At 36.9% G+C, this 14,310-nt stretch overlaps 3 protein-coding genes and 1 pseudogene across 4 annotated transcripts; 1 reads left to right on the top strand and 3 right to left on the bottom strand.

Annotated features, from left to right (window-relative positions):
- Positions 1–1,771: 1,771 nt before the first annotated feature.
- Positions 1,772–3,505, top strand: LOC18038762 (reticulon-like protein B12). Its single transcript, XM_006429212.2, has 4 exons — positions 1,772–1,944; positions 2,209–2,389; positions 2,813–3,024; positions 3,142–3,505. Exons 1-4 carry the CDS (start codon positions 1,875–1,877, stop codon positions 3,309–3,311), a joined length of 633 nt encoding a protein of 210 aa, XP_006429275.1. The 5' UTR covers positions 1,772–1,874; the 3' UTR covers positions 3,312–3,505.
- Positions 3,506–3,861: 356 nt separating this feature from the next.
- On the bottom strand, positions 3,862–7,779 carry LOC18039485 (E3 ubiquitin-protein ligase Hakai). Its single transcript, XM_006429211.2, has 4 exons — positions 7,548–7,779; positions 6,767–7,085; positions 6,157–6,215; positions 3,862–5,301 (listed from the first exon to the last, which is right to left on the bottom strand). The coding sequence occupies exons 2-4, from the start codon at positions 7,019–7,021 to the stop codon at positions 4,134–4,136; spliced, it is 1,482 nt and encodes a 493-aa protein (XP_006429274.1). The 5' UTR covers positions 7,022–7,085; positions 7,548–7,779; the 3' UTR covers positions 3,862–4,133.
- An 823-nt stretch (positions 7,780–8,602) lies between these two features.
- LOC18038209 (mitochondrial uncoupling protein 1) lies at positions 8,603–12,263 on the bottom strand. Of its 2 annotated transcripts, XR_002904890.1 has the most exons (10): positions 11,803–12,263; positions 11,147–11,365; positions 10,985–11,063; positions 10,636–10,769; positions 10,449–10,547; positions 10,248–10,352; positions 9,796–9,870; positions 9,505–9,591; positions 8,885–9,087; positions 8,603–8,784 (listed from the first exon to the last, which is right to left on the bottom strand). XR_002904890.1 is itself a non-coding variant. In XM_006429207.2 (9 exons), exons 1-9 carry the CDS (start codon positions 11,884–11,886, stop codon positions 9,049–9,051), a joined length of 921 nt encoding a protein of 306 aa, XP_006429270.1. In that variant the 5' UTR covers positions 11,887–12,263; the 3' UTR covers positions 8,667–9,048. The 2 variants fall into 2 exon arrangements, 1 of the variants encoding a protein (XP_006429270.1); XM_006429207.2 differs by having other exon boundaries at positions 8,667–9,087.
- Positions 12,264–13,119: 856 nt separating this feature from the next.
- The window catches only part of LOC112097378, a 3,677-nt pseudogene continuing 2,486 nt past the window's right edge, over positions 13,120–14,310 (bottom strand).

Below are 14,310 nucleotides of genomic sequence, written 5' to 3'. Positions count from 1 at the left end.
CGAGGAGAACCGGAATCTCGCATCAACAATCATGTTGCTCTTTAACAATTTCTAAAGCATTGTAATCTCTCTAGATTTTCTGGAGGTTTCAAAAAGAATGCCAATTTCTTAAAGTTAATTTTGAGTGTCTTAGTGTCCAACCTTTTTATCTTCTTTGGTTGCCCCTTTTATAGCCTTCATGAGAATTCGACCCCCATGGCTCACGTTCGCCACTTCACTCTAGTCTCCGGTAGTTGATGCTTGAACGTTGTGGTTGTGGCTGAGTGAATTTCGTGTTTGGATTCTCAGAGAGTAGCACACGTTCTGTCAACTGCCGTAGACTGGGCCTGCCAACCTTGGCCCCAACAGAAAATGTCATCGGTGATTAACAGAGAACCTGCTCATACCATGGCCCCAGCAAAAGGTCTCCTCGTCGACTAGCAGAAGACTCCTGTTCCTGGACGACACATTGCTCCTCACCTACGAAAAGGATAAATTCTCGTTTGAACATAGTTGGTCACGTGGTAATACACCCCCAAACATATTATAATAATTCACATTCGTTGAACATGGGATACGGATGGCAAAATAACTCAGATCCGGACGAACTCGGATAATCTGGACCGGGTTGAACCTGTACTGGAGAGTAAAAAAATTTAGATCCGGAATGGATTTTAATAACCCGGATGAATCCGGGTACGGGTCCGGGTTTAGGTCAACCCGAACCCGGATATTTTATTTTAATATTATTTTTTAATTAATTTTATTGATTAATATAAATACAAACTAAAAGAACAAACCCTAATCGCAATTCGCAACTTGCAGCTTTCGGTTCTTAGCTTCTTGCAGCCAGCAGCCTTCGCGATTCGCAGTCAAGCAGTCAAGCAGTCAAGCTTCGGTTCTTAGCTTCTTGCAGCCAACAGCCTTCGCGATTTGCCACCGTCAGAACTCAGAAGCTTGGGCTCGCTGCTCGCTACCGTCTTCCGTCGCAACTCGTACTCTCGGGTTCGTTCACGACCGTCGCAACCTCGGGTTCTTGCACCTCCAAACAACAATCCGATTCGCCACCGTTGTCCGTCGCAGCCTCGGGTTCGCGGTTCGCCACCGTCACATCTCACAAGCTCGTTGAAGTGATTTAATTTTTTATTTGAAACATTGAAATTTATGGATTTAAATTAGTGGATGTGTTATTGGCTTATTGCTTAGAAATTTGTATTGTTTATGAATGATTTACAATCTGGAATTTGAACGTGTTATTGCTTGAAAATGTATTAATTTTTTATTTTTAGAATTTTAGAAATTGATACTGATTCATTGATCCGGGTTCAAAATCCGGAATCCAAAAACTCGGATTTTTCCAAGTTGAATCGGGACCCGAACCTAAGTAAAAAAATCTGGGTTAAAATCTAAATCCGTAAAAAAAAATATGGTATTCGGATCCGGAACCAGGAAGGCTAAACCCAGATTCGGACCCGAATTTTGTCATCCCTTGATAAGAACAACAAAAGAGCATAAAGGAAAGGACTAATGCTATGAGTAGTTACAACAAAAGAGCATAAAGGAAAGGACTAATGCTATGAGTAGTATTTCGCTTTTAGGCTGGAATCTGACTCCGCCAGCCATACCTTTCATTTTCCAATAGTCATACATATAATCATATTTATTATATTCGTGGGACAGACTTTAAACAGAAAATAAAAGTCAAAAATTTAAAAAAAGGGTAAAAAGTTGTAAATATAAGGCTTAAGAGGAGCTACTAATTCATCAAAAAAAAAAAAGAAAAAGGAAGAGGAGCTACTACTTTTCTCTTTTCTGAGAGATCATCAAAACTACTTGTTACACGGGTTTTAGAGATCTGGTCTGGATTCAAGATTCTGTTTTTAGTATCTTCTAAAATGGGTTCATCTTCCGATCGATTGTTTAAAAGACAAAGAACTATTCATGAAATCCTCGGAGGAGGTCTTGGTAAGTAAAATTTGATGATGCCTTTTGGTTGGATATAAGTTTTTATATCAGTTTCAACATGAATTACACTCCAGAGAATGTGAGTTCGATTTTGCATTGATAGTTACTGTGTTACAGAGCTTTCAAATTATATCTGCGTACAGATATATATGAATTGATGGAAATTTATATTTAGTCTAGTGACAATCTTTGATTTTTTTTCAGTTGATGGATTGAGTGTTTGGTTCAGGAGTTGATGTTGATCTTTGTTCAAACTTATAACAGCTGCAGATGTGATTCTTTGGAGGCGAAAAAATGTAACTGTGGGAATATTGTTGGTAACATTAGCTGCTTGGGTGGTGTTTGAGAGATCTGGTTACACTTTGTTGTCGCTTGTCTCTAGTGTTCTACTACTCCTCATTGCCATTTTGTTTATTTGGGCCAAAGCTGCTGCAATTCTTAATCGGTAACATGCTGGAAAATTTGTGCTTTCAACTGCATTTTTGGCTGTTCTTTTTGTGCCTTTCAATTTCCGAAGCATACTCAGATGTTGAATCATACTATAAACAGTATGTTGGCATTTTGCTTTTTAAATATTCATTCTTCTCTTGCATGCTTTGATGTTGTAAAGTATTTGGACCAAAAATGATCTCAATGTTAGGATGGCACCTTTGAGCCATGACCTACTACTTAAATATTGATTGATAGATATGCGAGCCTAAGATAATGATTCACTTGAGGAACTGTAATGATTTTTTTTTATACTCTAATCTACAGAATGCATGCATAACTATCACTTCCACCAGAATAAACATAACTATTGGTTTTTTCCTTTGTCAAATTTGTTGTAAAATTGCAACTCCATCATACTTTGCTCTCTCTCAAACAGGCCTGCACCACCCCTGCCAGAGTTGCATCTATCAGAAGAAATGGTAAATGAAGTTGCAGCTTTGATTCGCACTCGTGTAAATGATTTCCTCTCAGTTTCTCAGGACATGGCCCTGGGCAAGAACTCGAGATTGTTCTTCAGAGTAGCTCTATACTTGTGGCTGATCTCCTTTGTTGGTGGCTTGACAGATTTTCTTACATTAGGCTACACCAGTAAGTTCCAAGTTTCAATTGCATCACTTTAGTTTCCTTCTAAATATTACAAAAAGTCTCTGGCCCCCAGAACTGAGTTTGGAACCTGAATTTTAGTTTACTTTTCCTCTGCTGCAGGCCTTGTTATTGTTCTGACACTTCCAGCCTTATATGAGAGATACGAAGATCATATTGATAAATATGCAATATTGGGCTACCGGAAACTTCGACAGCTGTATGTGAAAATTGACGAGGAGTTTGTCAGCAAAGTCCGGAAATGGATTTTGGAAAAGCAGAAACTAAGTTAATTCCTCTCTTTTTCTTCATGATTTTCTGATATTTTTTTTTTATTTTCGGAGAAGCTGGGGTGGGGAGTGTTAATGGAGTGGGCGTTATTGGATTGTTTTCTTATTGAGCTTCAGGTTGTGGGAGTTGGAGAATGTATGTATTAAAAAATGGTGTCTTTTGTTATCCGTTTTGACATTTTGTGAGAGATTTTGACAGGAGAAATATAGAATTTAAGAAAAATCCAAATATACACAATTGGCAAGTGAATCTGTCTTCTAAAGCCAAAAATTACATGACCAAAATTTATAAAGTTATATAAAAATTTTGCAGTGTATGTTAGCCCTAATTAGATTAAATCATTTTTTTAATACTGATTACACATCAGATTATTGTATTACACAAATATTTATAATTACTATTACAATAAATCATTACATTGATATTTATAATTAAATATATAATTAAGACTTAAATTATTACATTAAATTCTACGAAGTAAATGTCCAGATAAATAACCCTTACAGACTAAGGATGTCTCTGCTCCACTCTCATTTCACAAGGAAAAAAGACTTAAAAATTAACTCCACATAATTATACTTAATTGAAGAAGGTTGAGTCCATAAGAATTCAAACCACTGCCCTCATAATCATGCTTAACTTTGAGAGCAGCGGTTCACCACTGAGCTAAAGACCGAGTGACTAGATTAAATCATTAAATATACAAATCAAAACTGAACTGAGAGCAAAAACAAAAATATGGCCCATCGGTCAAACTGAATTGATCAACGCAATGAAGTTTAAAAGAATTACATGCCAGAATGCCCAAAAAAGTTTGTAATTTCCTACTCCTGGCTACTTCCAAAGCCATCACGATTCTCATGCGGCCACCCGAATCCCGGACTCTCACGGGCCATATCACCAGAATAGTACTTACCTCTTTTGTGCTGTGACATGTGAGACTGTGGTGGTGGTCCTGGCGGCGGCGGAGGAAGTGACATGGCTGGTGGCGTCAATATACCCTTGCCATCCCGGGGATCCATCCCACTACTGCCCTGCACAGCTTCCATCCCCTTATTGCCTGCTGGTAGGGGAGGATTTATCATCGGTGCACCTCCTGGATTTTGTGCATAGCCTTGATAAAATGCTGCTTTGCCTTGAGAATCTGACATGTTCCCAAAACCCTCTGCAATTCCTTGACCCCCTGATGGAACTTCAAAAGGGGGGCCACCAGGCCCAGGGTTCCAGAGCTGAGAGTAACTGGGTGGGAAATTTACACCCCCTGGTGGGCCAGGTGGGAAACCCAATAATGATGCTTGTTCTGATCCAACTTCTGTCACTGAATCTGGCCTTGGCATTCCAAAGGGAGCACCGTAAAACTGTTGAGATCCTTCAGTTGGAAAAGGAGGAAATGGAGGTGTCAACAAGGGGTTTGAATTCATGGGCACAACAAAATTTGGTGGTTGCATTGGATGCATAGGAGGGTATTCAGGAAATTGGGTCTCTGATAAAATCCCTTGCTGTTGGCTAGATTCTTGTTGAGGGGTACCCTGCATGTCAAAGCTCTGTTGAAAGCGGTTGTGAGGACCAGGCCTCTCAAAGCCTGGAGGAAGGCTGCCGTCAGGCTGGGCATCTGATTGGTAGTTTTGGAGTTGTCCGAAAACAGGAGGCTGCTTTGGTAGCAGGCCTGCCCTTGGTGGAGGTTGTTCTCTAGGTTGCTGCCAACGAGCTTTGTCATCACGATCATTAAGCTGGGAATTTTGACCAGGAGAAAAGACAGGCCTCGGGGGGGCTCGAACAGAGGATTCTGAAACCGTAGGTTGTTTGGCACTTTCTGATTCATTATCTTCTTTCTCTGCATTGGGCTGTAGTAGAAGGTCAGCATGGTTCACGTGAATATGAGCCTCAAATTCAGTTTTCTTCAGGAAAGACTTAAGACAGTGAGGGGCTGCACAGATGAAGATGCCCTCCATCAATTTGATTGTCTGAATCTTCTGAATACGTTCATCACAACTGCAATCAACAAAGCATGTGAAACTGCTAATTGCATTCCTCAAACATTTAACCAGTACAAAAGAAGATCGATGGGAGAGAGAATGCACGATAGTACAAATTTTACCATAAGAAAAACTGACAGTCCTCATGTTTGTTTGTTTGTTTCTATTTTAAAGCACCCATAGCATTTGTTCCTTAGAATTTAGGTCTTTTCAAAACAACATAACCAGTAATAAAATAGTCTTATGCTGTTAATAAAGATACTACAAACCAAACGAATGGATCTGGGATAAGATATATGAGAAAATCATATTACTGTTTAAAGTATATCCTCAGTTTTAAAGCTCAACCAACCAAGATTAAATCCCAGGGGAATGCACCACACAATAATAACAATATCATTCCCAAGGGAACTTTACTATTAACTCCCCTGTAAACATGCAATGCAGATAATGATGGGCAGGAAAAAATTAGATGTTTGCCAATCAAAACACGGGAACTCAATCTCATTTTTCATTGAAGTGGAAGTATCGCTCTGGATCCATGTGGAAACCAATTTGCTTTAAACTCAACTGGTACACTAGTTCATGAATCAAAGCAAGTGAAATTTCCAGAAATAAAGCTATTGTTAAACCCCATGAACCCCATGAACAAGCAAAAAGACACTTAATGTATAGAAATAATATCAGCATGGCTACATTTGAATTTACTACAAGGAGAATGATTACCTCTAGGTTAAATTTGAACTTTACACAAGCAAACATGTAAAGGAAGAGTATCCAGAGACATCAAATGGTACTAAGAGATGCATAGTAATAATATCAGCAGGCCCATTAGTTTATGTTAAGAATTCAAGATTGGAAATCTCCTTACAGATAGCACATTGAGTCACTCCTGGCACAGTCAAGACAGAACACATGTTCACAGGGATTCTGCAAGTAAAGAAAAGTTAGTGTACAGAAATCCACACAGATATACTAAAACATTGCTAGTAGCTGATGTTCAGGCAGCTAAGCTGACCCACTCGCCCATACAAAAGATAAAATTAAAGCAAACAAATTTGCACTTTTTCAAAACCTTGAGCAAAGCATCCTCTCTGCAAGGCAATATATGCAATCACACATATGGATTACAACTTAGCATCAACAAACAAAAATAATATATCATAAAGTTCCTACATCTCCTATGGATGCTCAAACATGCACAAACAAACTCCACCTCATTGCACTTCTTATTAAAATATCCTTCCATTCCGCACCATTTAGCCAAGAAGAAGACATTTGGCCATAACAATCAAGGAAGCATTGCCGACTTTATAGAGAAAAATCAAATACATTGCTCCGTTACCGGTTACCCTCTTTTGAACAGAAGTGCATTTTTAATGAACACATGTCCAACCAAACGTTATGTAATAGTTAAATATATAGTCCATACTATCCAAAACAACAACAAACAGATGCAAGAAACAATAATTGGAACATACCAAGCGCCCGTAGATAGCAATTGGGTAATCACATCGAACACAAAAATGGACTCGCTCACCAAGTTGGCGACGGGACCTGCGACCAACAGTCTTGACAAGAGAAGCAGCAGTTGCAGCACCAATACCCTTCGCCACAGGAAGATCAGCCAGAACAAGATGATCAGGACACGCAACTGTCACAGTCTCCACTGGCAAGGACTTCACCGCTCCACCACTTTCTGATGATGGAACCTTTTTAAGCCGAATTTGAAGCATTTTCAACCTAACCGTCTTTATCCCACTAAGTAAAACAAGCTCTGACCTCCAAAAAAACTCAAGCCTAATAACCAAATTAATTAATTTCAGAACATATCAGACTAAATCATAAAATACTAATTATCAATCACAAACTGAGGTGGTTTAATGCTAGATTATCCAAACAAACTCACAAGCATTATTCCTTTTCTTTTTAATGGAAAAAAAAGATATTAATCTTTGACAATTCTATAAACTGCAATAACATAGAAATATTAGCTTGCAAACTCATTATTCATGAAGATCAAATTGTATATATAGAGCGGCCAAACAATAAATAGTTAAATACCCAGAAAAAAAATCTCTAATAATAGTGAATGAATGAACCCATAAGGGTAAAAGCAACCTTAAAAAAAAAAAATTTAAGAAAAAGAGATATAAAGTTCGCAAGTCTTGAAAGCCCTAATTATGCTGCAAATGATGAATTTAGAAATAATAGTAATGATTAGAATAAAAATTTAATTGTTTGCTGGAGGGAAAAGCTTACTAGTGACAGCAAGTATCGGGTTGGCGGATTATTTTTGTCATTCGAGAGATATCGGCCAGAATCGGGCTGCGCTCTTTTGCCAGAGACAGCGCCTTGTTGCTTGCGGTGGCGATGGATGCGTCAAACGACGACGTCCTTCGTATTGTTATTGCAGCCGACTGGCTGTGTCATTAGTGTTATGTTCCAATTTTCTTTTTTCTAAGGCAAATTTCCCATTTTTTATATAATATTCGACTTTTTATTATATTACATAAATTTAAAAAAAAAAAACTGACTTTTTCTGAAAGTTGATACAAATCTATTAGACATATGTTTCAGAGAATTGATATTTGTGCAAAAAAAAATTTTGATTTATATTTCACTATGTTTTCTTTTATTTTTTTCTGAAAAATACAAATCTATTAGGTTCCAATTCTCTTTTTTTTTTAAATCAATTTTTCATTTTTTACATAGTTTTTAACTTTCTATTATATATCATAAAAAAAAAAATCTGGCCTTTTTCTAAATATATATTTACAATATTAGGGAAAATATGAAAGTTAATAAAAATCTATTAGACTAATATTTCAGAGAAATGATATTTATTCAAAAAGTCGTACAAAAATTTGTATAAATCAAAACAACTTTTTGCCCAAATATCATTCCTCTATATTATCTTTTACTTTTTTTCCGAAAAAAAAGGGAAATTTCTGTTTTGAACTTGTAATAAATTGCAATTATTTTAGCATGGTTATTTATTACTTCGATCAAGTAATTAATTTTTTTAATAGACTTATTAGTTTGATTCATTAATTAATTTTTTTAATAAACTTATTTCTTTTATCAAATCTTTTACTTAATGAATACGGTTAATTTTGATTTACTCCCTAATAAAATTAACTATCCGCAAAATACTTCCAAACTATTATAAACCCGCCCCCTGAACATACGATAATTAAGACTAAGCTGCAGTTTAGAATAATCTGGGGATATTTTGAGAATAGTTAACTTATTAGAAAGTATACTGAAATTAAACCTAATAAATAACACAAAATTGAAAATAAATGGAGTTAAAAAAAACAAAGAGTCAAAGTGAATCCCAAGTGATTTTGACTCTTGAGGATTTACTTATTAATTGAATACGGCTAATAATTCATCCATTACTTATTTTTCTCCACCAAAATGTACAGTGGATGTGAAACCATGTCTTCACAACAAAGTTGGAACTTTATATCTTGAAAAGGAAATACCAAGCAACCTGAAGGGAAAATCAATAATTTCATTTTCAATCTATTAATGGGATAAAAATCCCAGAAAAAAAAATGACAATTTTTTGAATGTTTCTGAGTTGCTAAAACCTCTTTTCGATCATCAATTGGTTGTCTCTTGCCGACACTAACTCATCTGAATTGCTAAAATGAGGAGAACAATGACATGCAGAAACTTTATTATCTCTAAATAACTTCCATGGCAATTGCCGATGCAAAATTCATAAACTGAGGATTGATCTTCATCTGTAAGCTTAAGATGATGATTCTATGCTTCTGACAAATTTTTTGGCCTGTCATTGAAAAAGAAAAGAAAAGAAAAAGAAGACGAGAGAATAGTTAAGCAAGTTGTCCACGAAGAAAAGAGAAACCTAGTGCACACCTGCATGCATGCAGGTGCCAACATACAAAAGAGAAATTCAAGTGATTTGGGTACCCTAGTCCCCAAATCCTCATTATACCACCATTATGTAAGTTCTTATTTATGCCAACACAACAAATTCCCAAGTCCACAGAGTTGTAAGAGTTTTATTTGATATCATGTGCTTGCCACAGCTGTTAAATAGGAATTTGAGGACTAGTGAACTGACTCTTAAATCTTTCTCAACCATTGGGCTAAGATTTAAGACGTAAAAGTGACAAAGATGACAAAGGGTAAAATGAAGGAAAATAAAAAAAATGGAGAAACATGTGTTGTATGTAGCTTGTACCTGCTCTAAGGTTAAAAACATGATCACATTCCAAGATCCTAGTCGTCCAAAGTTTGGTAGGAAACCCTTATAAAATGCCAACGGCCCCTGCAACAAACATCAGACGCTGTAAGCTCAATGTCTTTTATTTTGGACTTCCTGCCTTCAACCAGGTCATCAACTGATGATTAGTTAATGAAGGAAAAAAGTGCAACACTGAACTGGTTGTATTTTCATAATAGGAAGTGTGATAACGAATCATCTCCCTAAAACAAGAAAAAAATCTAAAATGAAATTACAGAATGGGCATACATCATTCTTCAGAGTCTTAATGAAACAATCCAGTGTGCTCTTATAAGCAGAATCCCCCATCATCCTCGACTTAACCTGTAAGCAAGAAAAATTAGAGAAAAATACAGAAGACCAAAAAATTAGCAGGATGTGAAGACATTAAGAGAAGGCGGCATACTAAACCAGGACACATAAAAAGATGCAGCCAAATCATTCACTTCCAATATAGGTAAATGAAAATCAGGTCACAATCCAAATATTCTCTCATATGTGCATACTTCAAGAGTATACCACCAACAATATTGCTTACAAAAGTATAGATGCCGAAACAAATTTACAATACCTTACAATCTTAGCAACAACAAATATGTACATGCTACACGGCATTAACTACACAATCAAAAGTAGGAACTCCAAACTACTAAACCGTATATCTATTTGAGAGAAATCAGATGTTAAAGTAGTCAGCGTACCACATCAACAGGGGAACCAATACAAACAGCGACAAAACCAGCTCCCAGACCAGAAAGGAGATGAGTGACGACGTTATCTGTGAACCCTGGAATTTTCAAAATTGTCTGTATTGAAACAAATAGTTAGAGCTTGCATAAAAAGTTGAAATCTATCTGAAGAAAGAAGTTCAATGAAAATGACTTCTAATGCACTGAGTTTACCTGCTTCACTTGATCATAGCTAGCCAGTTCAGCAGCATTTATGATAGCATTTCGTGCAACATTGGGTCCAACTCCAGTCCAAAGAGCCGCAAATCCTTCCTAAGAGTTGCAAAACTGAGTTAGAAACACAGGATATAGTTAAACTTATGCCTCCATATTGCTCTTTCTCCCCGGTTAGATGTACAACCTGTTTCACAATTGTGGAATAAGCATTCAACGCTCCACTGTATCGCCTCGGTACACCAGGAGGCAATTTTCCTTCAGCTTGAAGTCTGACTTTCACAAGATCAGTTGGATTTGCGATCATGATCCCGAGAGCACCTGATGTGGAGATGAGACATCTTAAGGATTCAGAAGGCAAAGGAATTGGTACAAGCATGAATTAGAGCATTTCTTGAGAAAGATATATTAAAACACACACACACACACATATATATATATCAATCTACTTGCATCAGACATAAAATCTGATAGGAGTAGATAAGACTTCTACAAACGTGCAAAACAAAATACAAATCATCCACCATTATGCTCACCAGTTGTAAGTCCTGCAAGTATTTTCTTGCTCAAAGGAACGTCTCCAACAAAGTCCTTGCCCACATACAGTGTCTTCACCTGTCAAGCATGCATGGGATATCAGCAAGTGAACAAAAATTCCACAGTAACAAGTGAACAAAAGATATAGATTCAAAACTCACAGGCTCATACAATCCAATCCTTAACCCTCCAAATAAGCATTGACGATGTAATCCTGGAACAATGCCTTTCCAGAGAGACACCATACCTTCTTCCCTAGCTATGGTGGCAACTGTACCCAACATACCCTTGTACTTTGGCAACGCCACTCCATCCCCCGCGACAGGTTTCTTTTGCAGCTGAAGCCTAACTTTAGCAGTGTCCAAAGGAATAGTACAAATCTACATCATAACCAAGTAAATTGGTATGTATAAGTACTTCAAAGCCTATATGCTCAAAATACAAACAATTGAAATGACAATTTAGCTAGGGAATATGACACATAGCATAGTTAATCAACCAGCATAGCATCTTCTCCCAGCTCTATACAATATATAATCTTACACAACATGTCAAACTTGTTTAATCTCTAAAAATTTCGGGCTACAAAAAATCATTCATCACATTCAAAATCTTATCTTTGATGCGTTAATACAGAATTCAAATATCAAGAAACCCATAAATTAAATCAAAATCCAAAATTAGCCCAAAATATAATGATAACCATTCGATCAAATGAAAAGAATTTGCAAGCAAATAAAAGGTACCCCACAACATTTTTGACCCATTTATGCGATATATTACAAAAACATCAAAAGAATCTGAGATCACAACAAACCTCGGCAAAGCAAGCGGCAAAAGCGCTGCTGGCGAAAGTTCCGGCTAAAGAGATGTCAGATTTAGCCTTGGAATCGGCCACCATGTTTTTAAGGCAAAGAAACGAGCGTAATCTTTATAGCGAAACAAAGAGGAAAGCTGAGATTTTTAAGACAAACAAATTTGTAAAGACAAAAGAAATGGGTTAAGGCAAATTAAATAATATGACTCGTTTTGTGTTTGGGTACGAGAATCTCCGGAAAAGCAACCATCCTAATGAAGTTGCACAATTGGGTCCCTTTCACTTTCTGTTCGTGCTATGCGCCATCATCAGTCTTTTTGCACATTTTATGTCGTGCCATTGCTTGCCAATTTGGCAAATAATTTACTCATAACTGAGACGGTAATTAATTCTTCTTATCAAGGTTTTGTCTGAATGAAGATATAATCGTTAAAAATATAGACCCATTCAAATCAACTGTTATTCACGAGCAGCCGCGTTTAGGGGTTATGGAGACATTTTGATGAAAGATTGTCGGATAAAAATGTCATTTTATGAGTGGGTGACTAGATGCTGATGTGTTCTTATTGGTCAACTTGAGCAAATTAGGTGTGCTGTGTTTAGATAACCATGCTGGACTAGTTCTCCAATTAAGAGACAAGTTACAAGATAGGCAATTTACAGTCAGCAAATATTTGGCATGGTGACTTTTATCATTTCAGTCTTTTCAGAAGCAAATTTGAGAGAGAGTCAGCTTATCTTGGTCTTTTAGTTGTATGTTTTAATAATATTTATGATATGATTTGTTTCCCTTACAGCATACAGCTAACAAGAGCAAGAATATCGATGGCCAAATGGGCCACTTGATTGATGATAGTGGGTCGTGTAAGAGCACATAAAGATGCCCGGTTCCATCTGCCTGCCACAGGGACCGAGCCGAATGTAAATTAGTTAGTGGATTTGAGTCAGAGTACCATTTTTGTTAGGATTAGATAATTCACAAGATATTGTGTCATTTCAACATGGAGCAAGAGCTCCAATGACCATTTGATTACAGGGATTATTAGGCATTTTGTCCACACAATTGTACGTTGCAGTGTATAAGCAACTAATCAAAACTCAAAAGGGAAAAAAGATTATTTGACAAGGGATCAGAGACTAATCAAATAAACAAAGAGACAAGCACAGTTTTGACACAATCTCTGAAAGAAGTGGATCAAACAGTCTACTACTTTTATGTACTTGGCACTGGTAATTGTTGAGACATCAGTTATACAAGCTGTGTATCTCCCCCCCCCCCCCCCCCCCCCCCACCAAAAAAAAAAAATTGTTGCCAAATTGGCCTGAAGGCAAGAAGTAGAAAGCCCAAAATGTTTCATCCGTCTTCTCCACTACTTGGCAGTTGGCACTGGCCAGAGGCTTCTTCGACTGGGAGCTTGTGTTAGAGCAGTGGTTGTAAGAAGCTTTGACTGAAATTCAAATAAATGGAAACAAGATTAGTTCTATGAGTGTTCCTGCATTATGATCCCATAAAGTAGTTTCATTAGTACCTCTTCTTGGCTTCACTATACAAAACAAGCCCAAATACTGTAAGTTAATATCCCATCATCCCAATTCATCGACACAGGATTTCCAATATCAAGATCGACACAACCACGGCAACAACCCCTCTAGCATTTCCTAAAACCTGTAATAACCAGCAGAGTATTTACATTCATCTTCATATAGCTATAGCATATATGACTAATTTCACTGGACAGGGCTGAAAAAATGAACTAGAGAGTCAATGCGCTTGTGTGTTTAGTGACCAAAAAGTTGGTCAAGTTTACAAAATATGCCAGTGAAGAATTGAAGAGCAGATACCAAATCATTTTCGCGTCTTCTCTTGCAAGAGATATTGTTTTCCCCAGTGACATTTTTCTTCATCAACAGAGTTGAAGGAAGTAAGAAAAGAACTGCTATTGGTGCCATGTACATAAGCAAGTTCATTGAGTTTAGTTTTTCCCTGGAAAATTATTTTGTTCAGTTGATTAGCTATTTTTGTCATTCTATAAGATCGTGGGAGAACTTAACGGAAGAGATTTAATTAATTAATTTCTTACCCTTCTGAAGACCGCAAAATTCCCTGATGCTGACTTGAATGCCCTGGCAGCTGTAGCCGAAACACACGTGATAAATCTAAACAGATGAAAGTTGTTGAACGCGTGATTAAATAAACAAAAAAAATAGTAAAGCATTTTGGCTGCAAAAAGAAGTCAAGAATTTTGGCTGTCAAATAATCGGTGCGCAAACGAAGAAGCCACATTATTTGATTGTTTAAGCCCACAGTATTGGAATTTTTTAGTTAAAACTTTTTATAGCTATCATTTGAGAGTTTGGCATCCCCAAATTGAAAGCATTGCAAAAGAAGTATTCAAGCTTTCAAAATGAAGTGAAATATTCTTAAAGGGTGTAGATATATTGTAGGAGTATTTGGCTCCTCAATATGGATATTATGAGTTTGATTTGTTAAGTGAATGTTTACCAGGA

Source organism: Citrus clementina, unplaced genomic scaffold (genome assembly GCF_000493195.1).
Source record: "Citrus clementina cultivar Clemenules unplaced genomic scaffold, Citrus_clementina_v1.0 scaffold_6, whole genome shotgun sequence".
Lineage (NCBI taxonomy): Eukaryota > Viridiplantae > Streptophyta > Magnoliopsida > Sapindales > Rutaceae > Citrus > Citrus x clementina.
The sequence above is the reverse complement of the archived record's forward strand: the minus strand, read 5'-3'. Positions and strand labels throughout refer to the sequence as shown.

Bases quoted from the DNA above. Each gene is read 5' to 3' on its own strand.
- LOC18038762 (XM_006429212.2), top strand. From the start codon at position 1,875: ATGGGTTCATCTTCCGATCGATTGTTTAAAAGACAAAGAACTATTCAT. The intron at 1,945-2,208 runs GTAAGTAAAATT...AACTTATAACAG, and splicing joins AATCCTCGGAGGAGGTCTTG to CTGCAGATGTGATTCTTTGG. The intron at 3,025-3,141 runs GTAAGTTCCAAG...CCTCTGCTGCAG, and splicing joins TCTTACATTAGGCTACACCA to GCCTTGTTATTGTTCTGACA.
- LOC18039485 (XM_006429211.2), bottom strand. From the start codon at position 7,021: ATGCTTCAAATTCGGCTTAAAAAGGTTCCATCATCAGAAAGTGGTGGA. The intron at 6,216-6,766 runs GTATGTTCCAAT...CTTTACTTGCAG, and splicing joins TTGCTATCTACGGGCGCTTG to AATCCCTGTGAACATGTGTT. The intron at 5,302-6,156 runs GTAAGGAGATTT...TGTTGATTGCAG, and splicing joins AGTGACTCAATGTGCTATCT to TTGTGATGAACGTATTCAGA.
- LOC18038209 (XM_006429207.2), bottom strand. From the start codon at position 11,886: ATGGTGGCCGATTCCAAGGCTAAATCTGACATCTCTTTAGCCGGAACT. The intron at 11,366-11,802 runs GTTTGTTGTGAT...GTTATGATGTAG, and splicing joins TTGCCGCTTGCTTTGCCGAG to ATTTGTACTATTCCTTTGGA. The intron at 10,548-10,635 runs GTTGTACATCTA...TGCAACTCTTAG, and splicing joins ATTCCACAATTGTGAAACAG to GAAGGATTTGCGGCTCTTTG.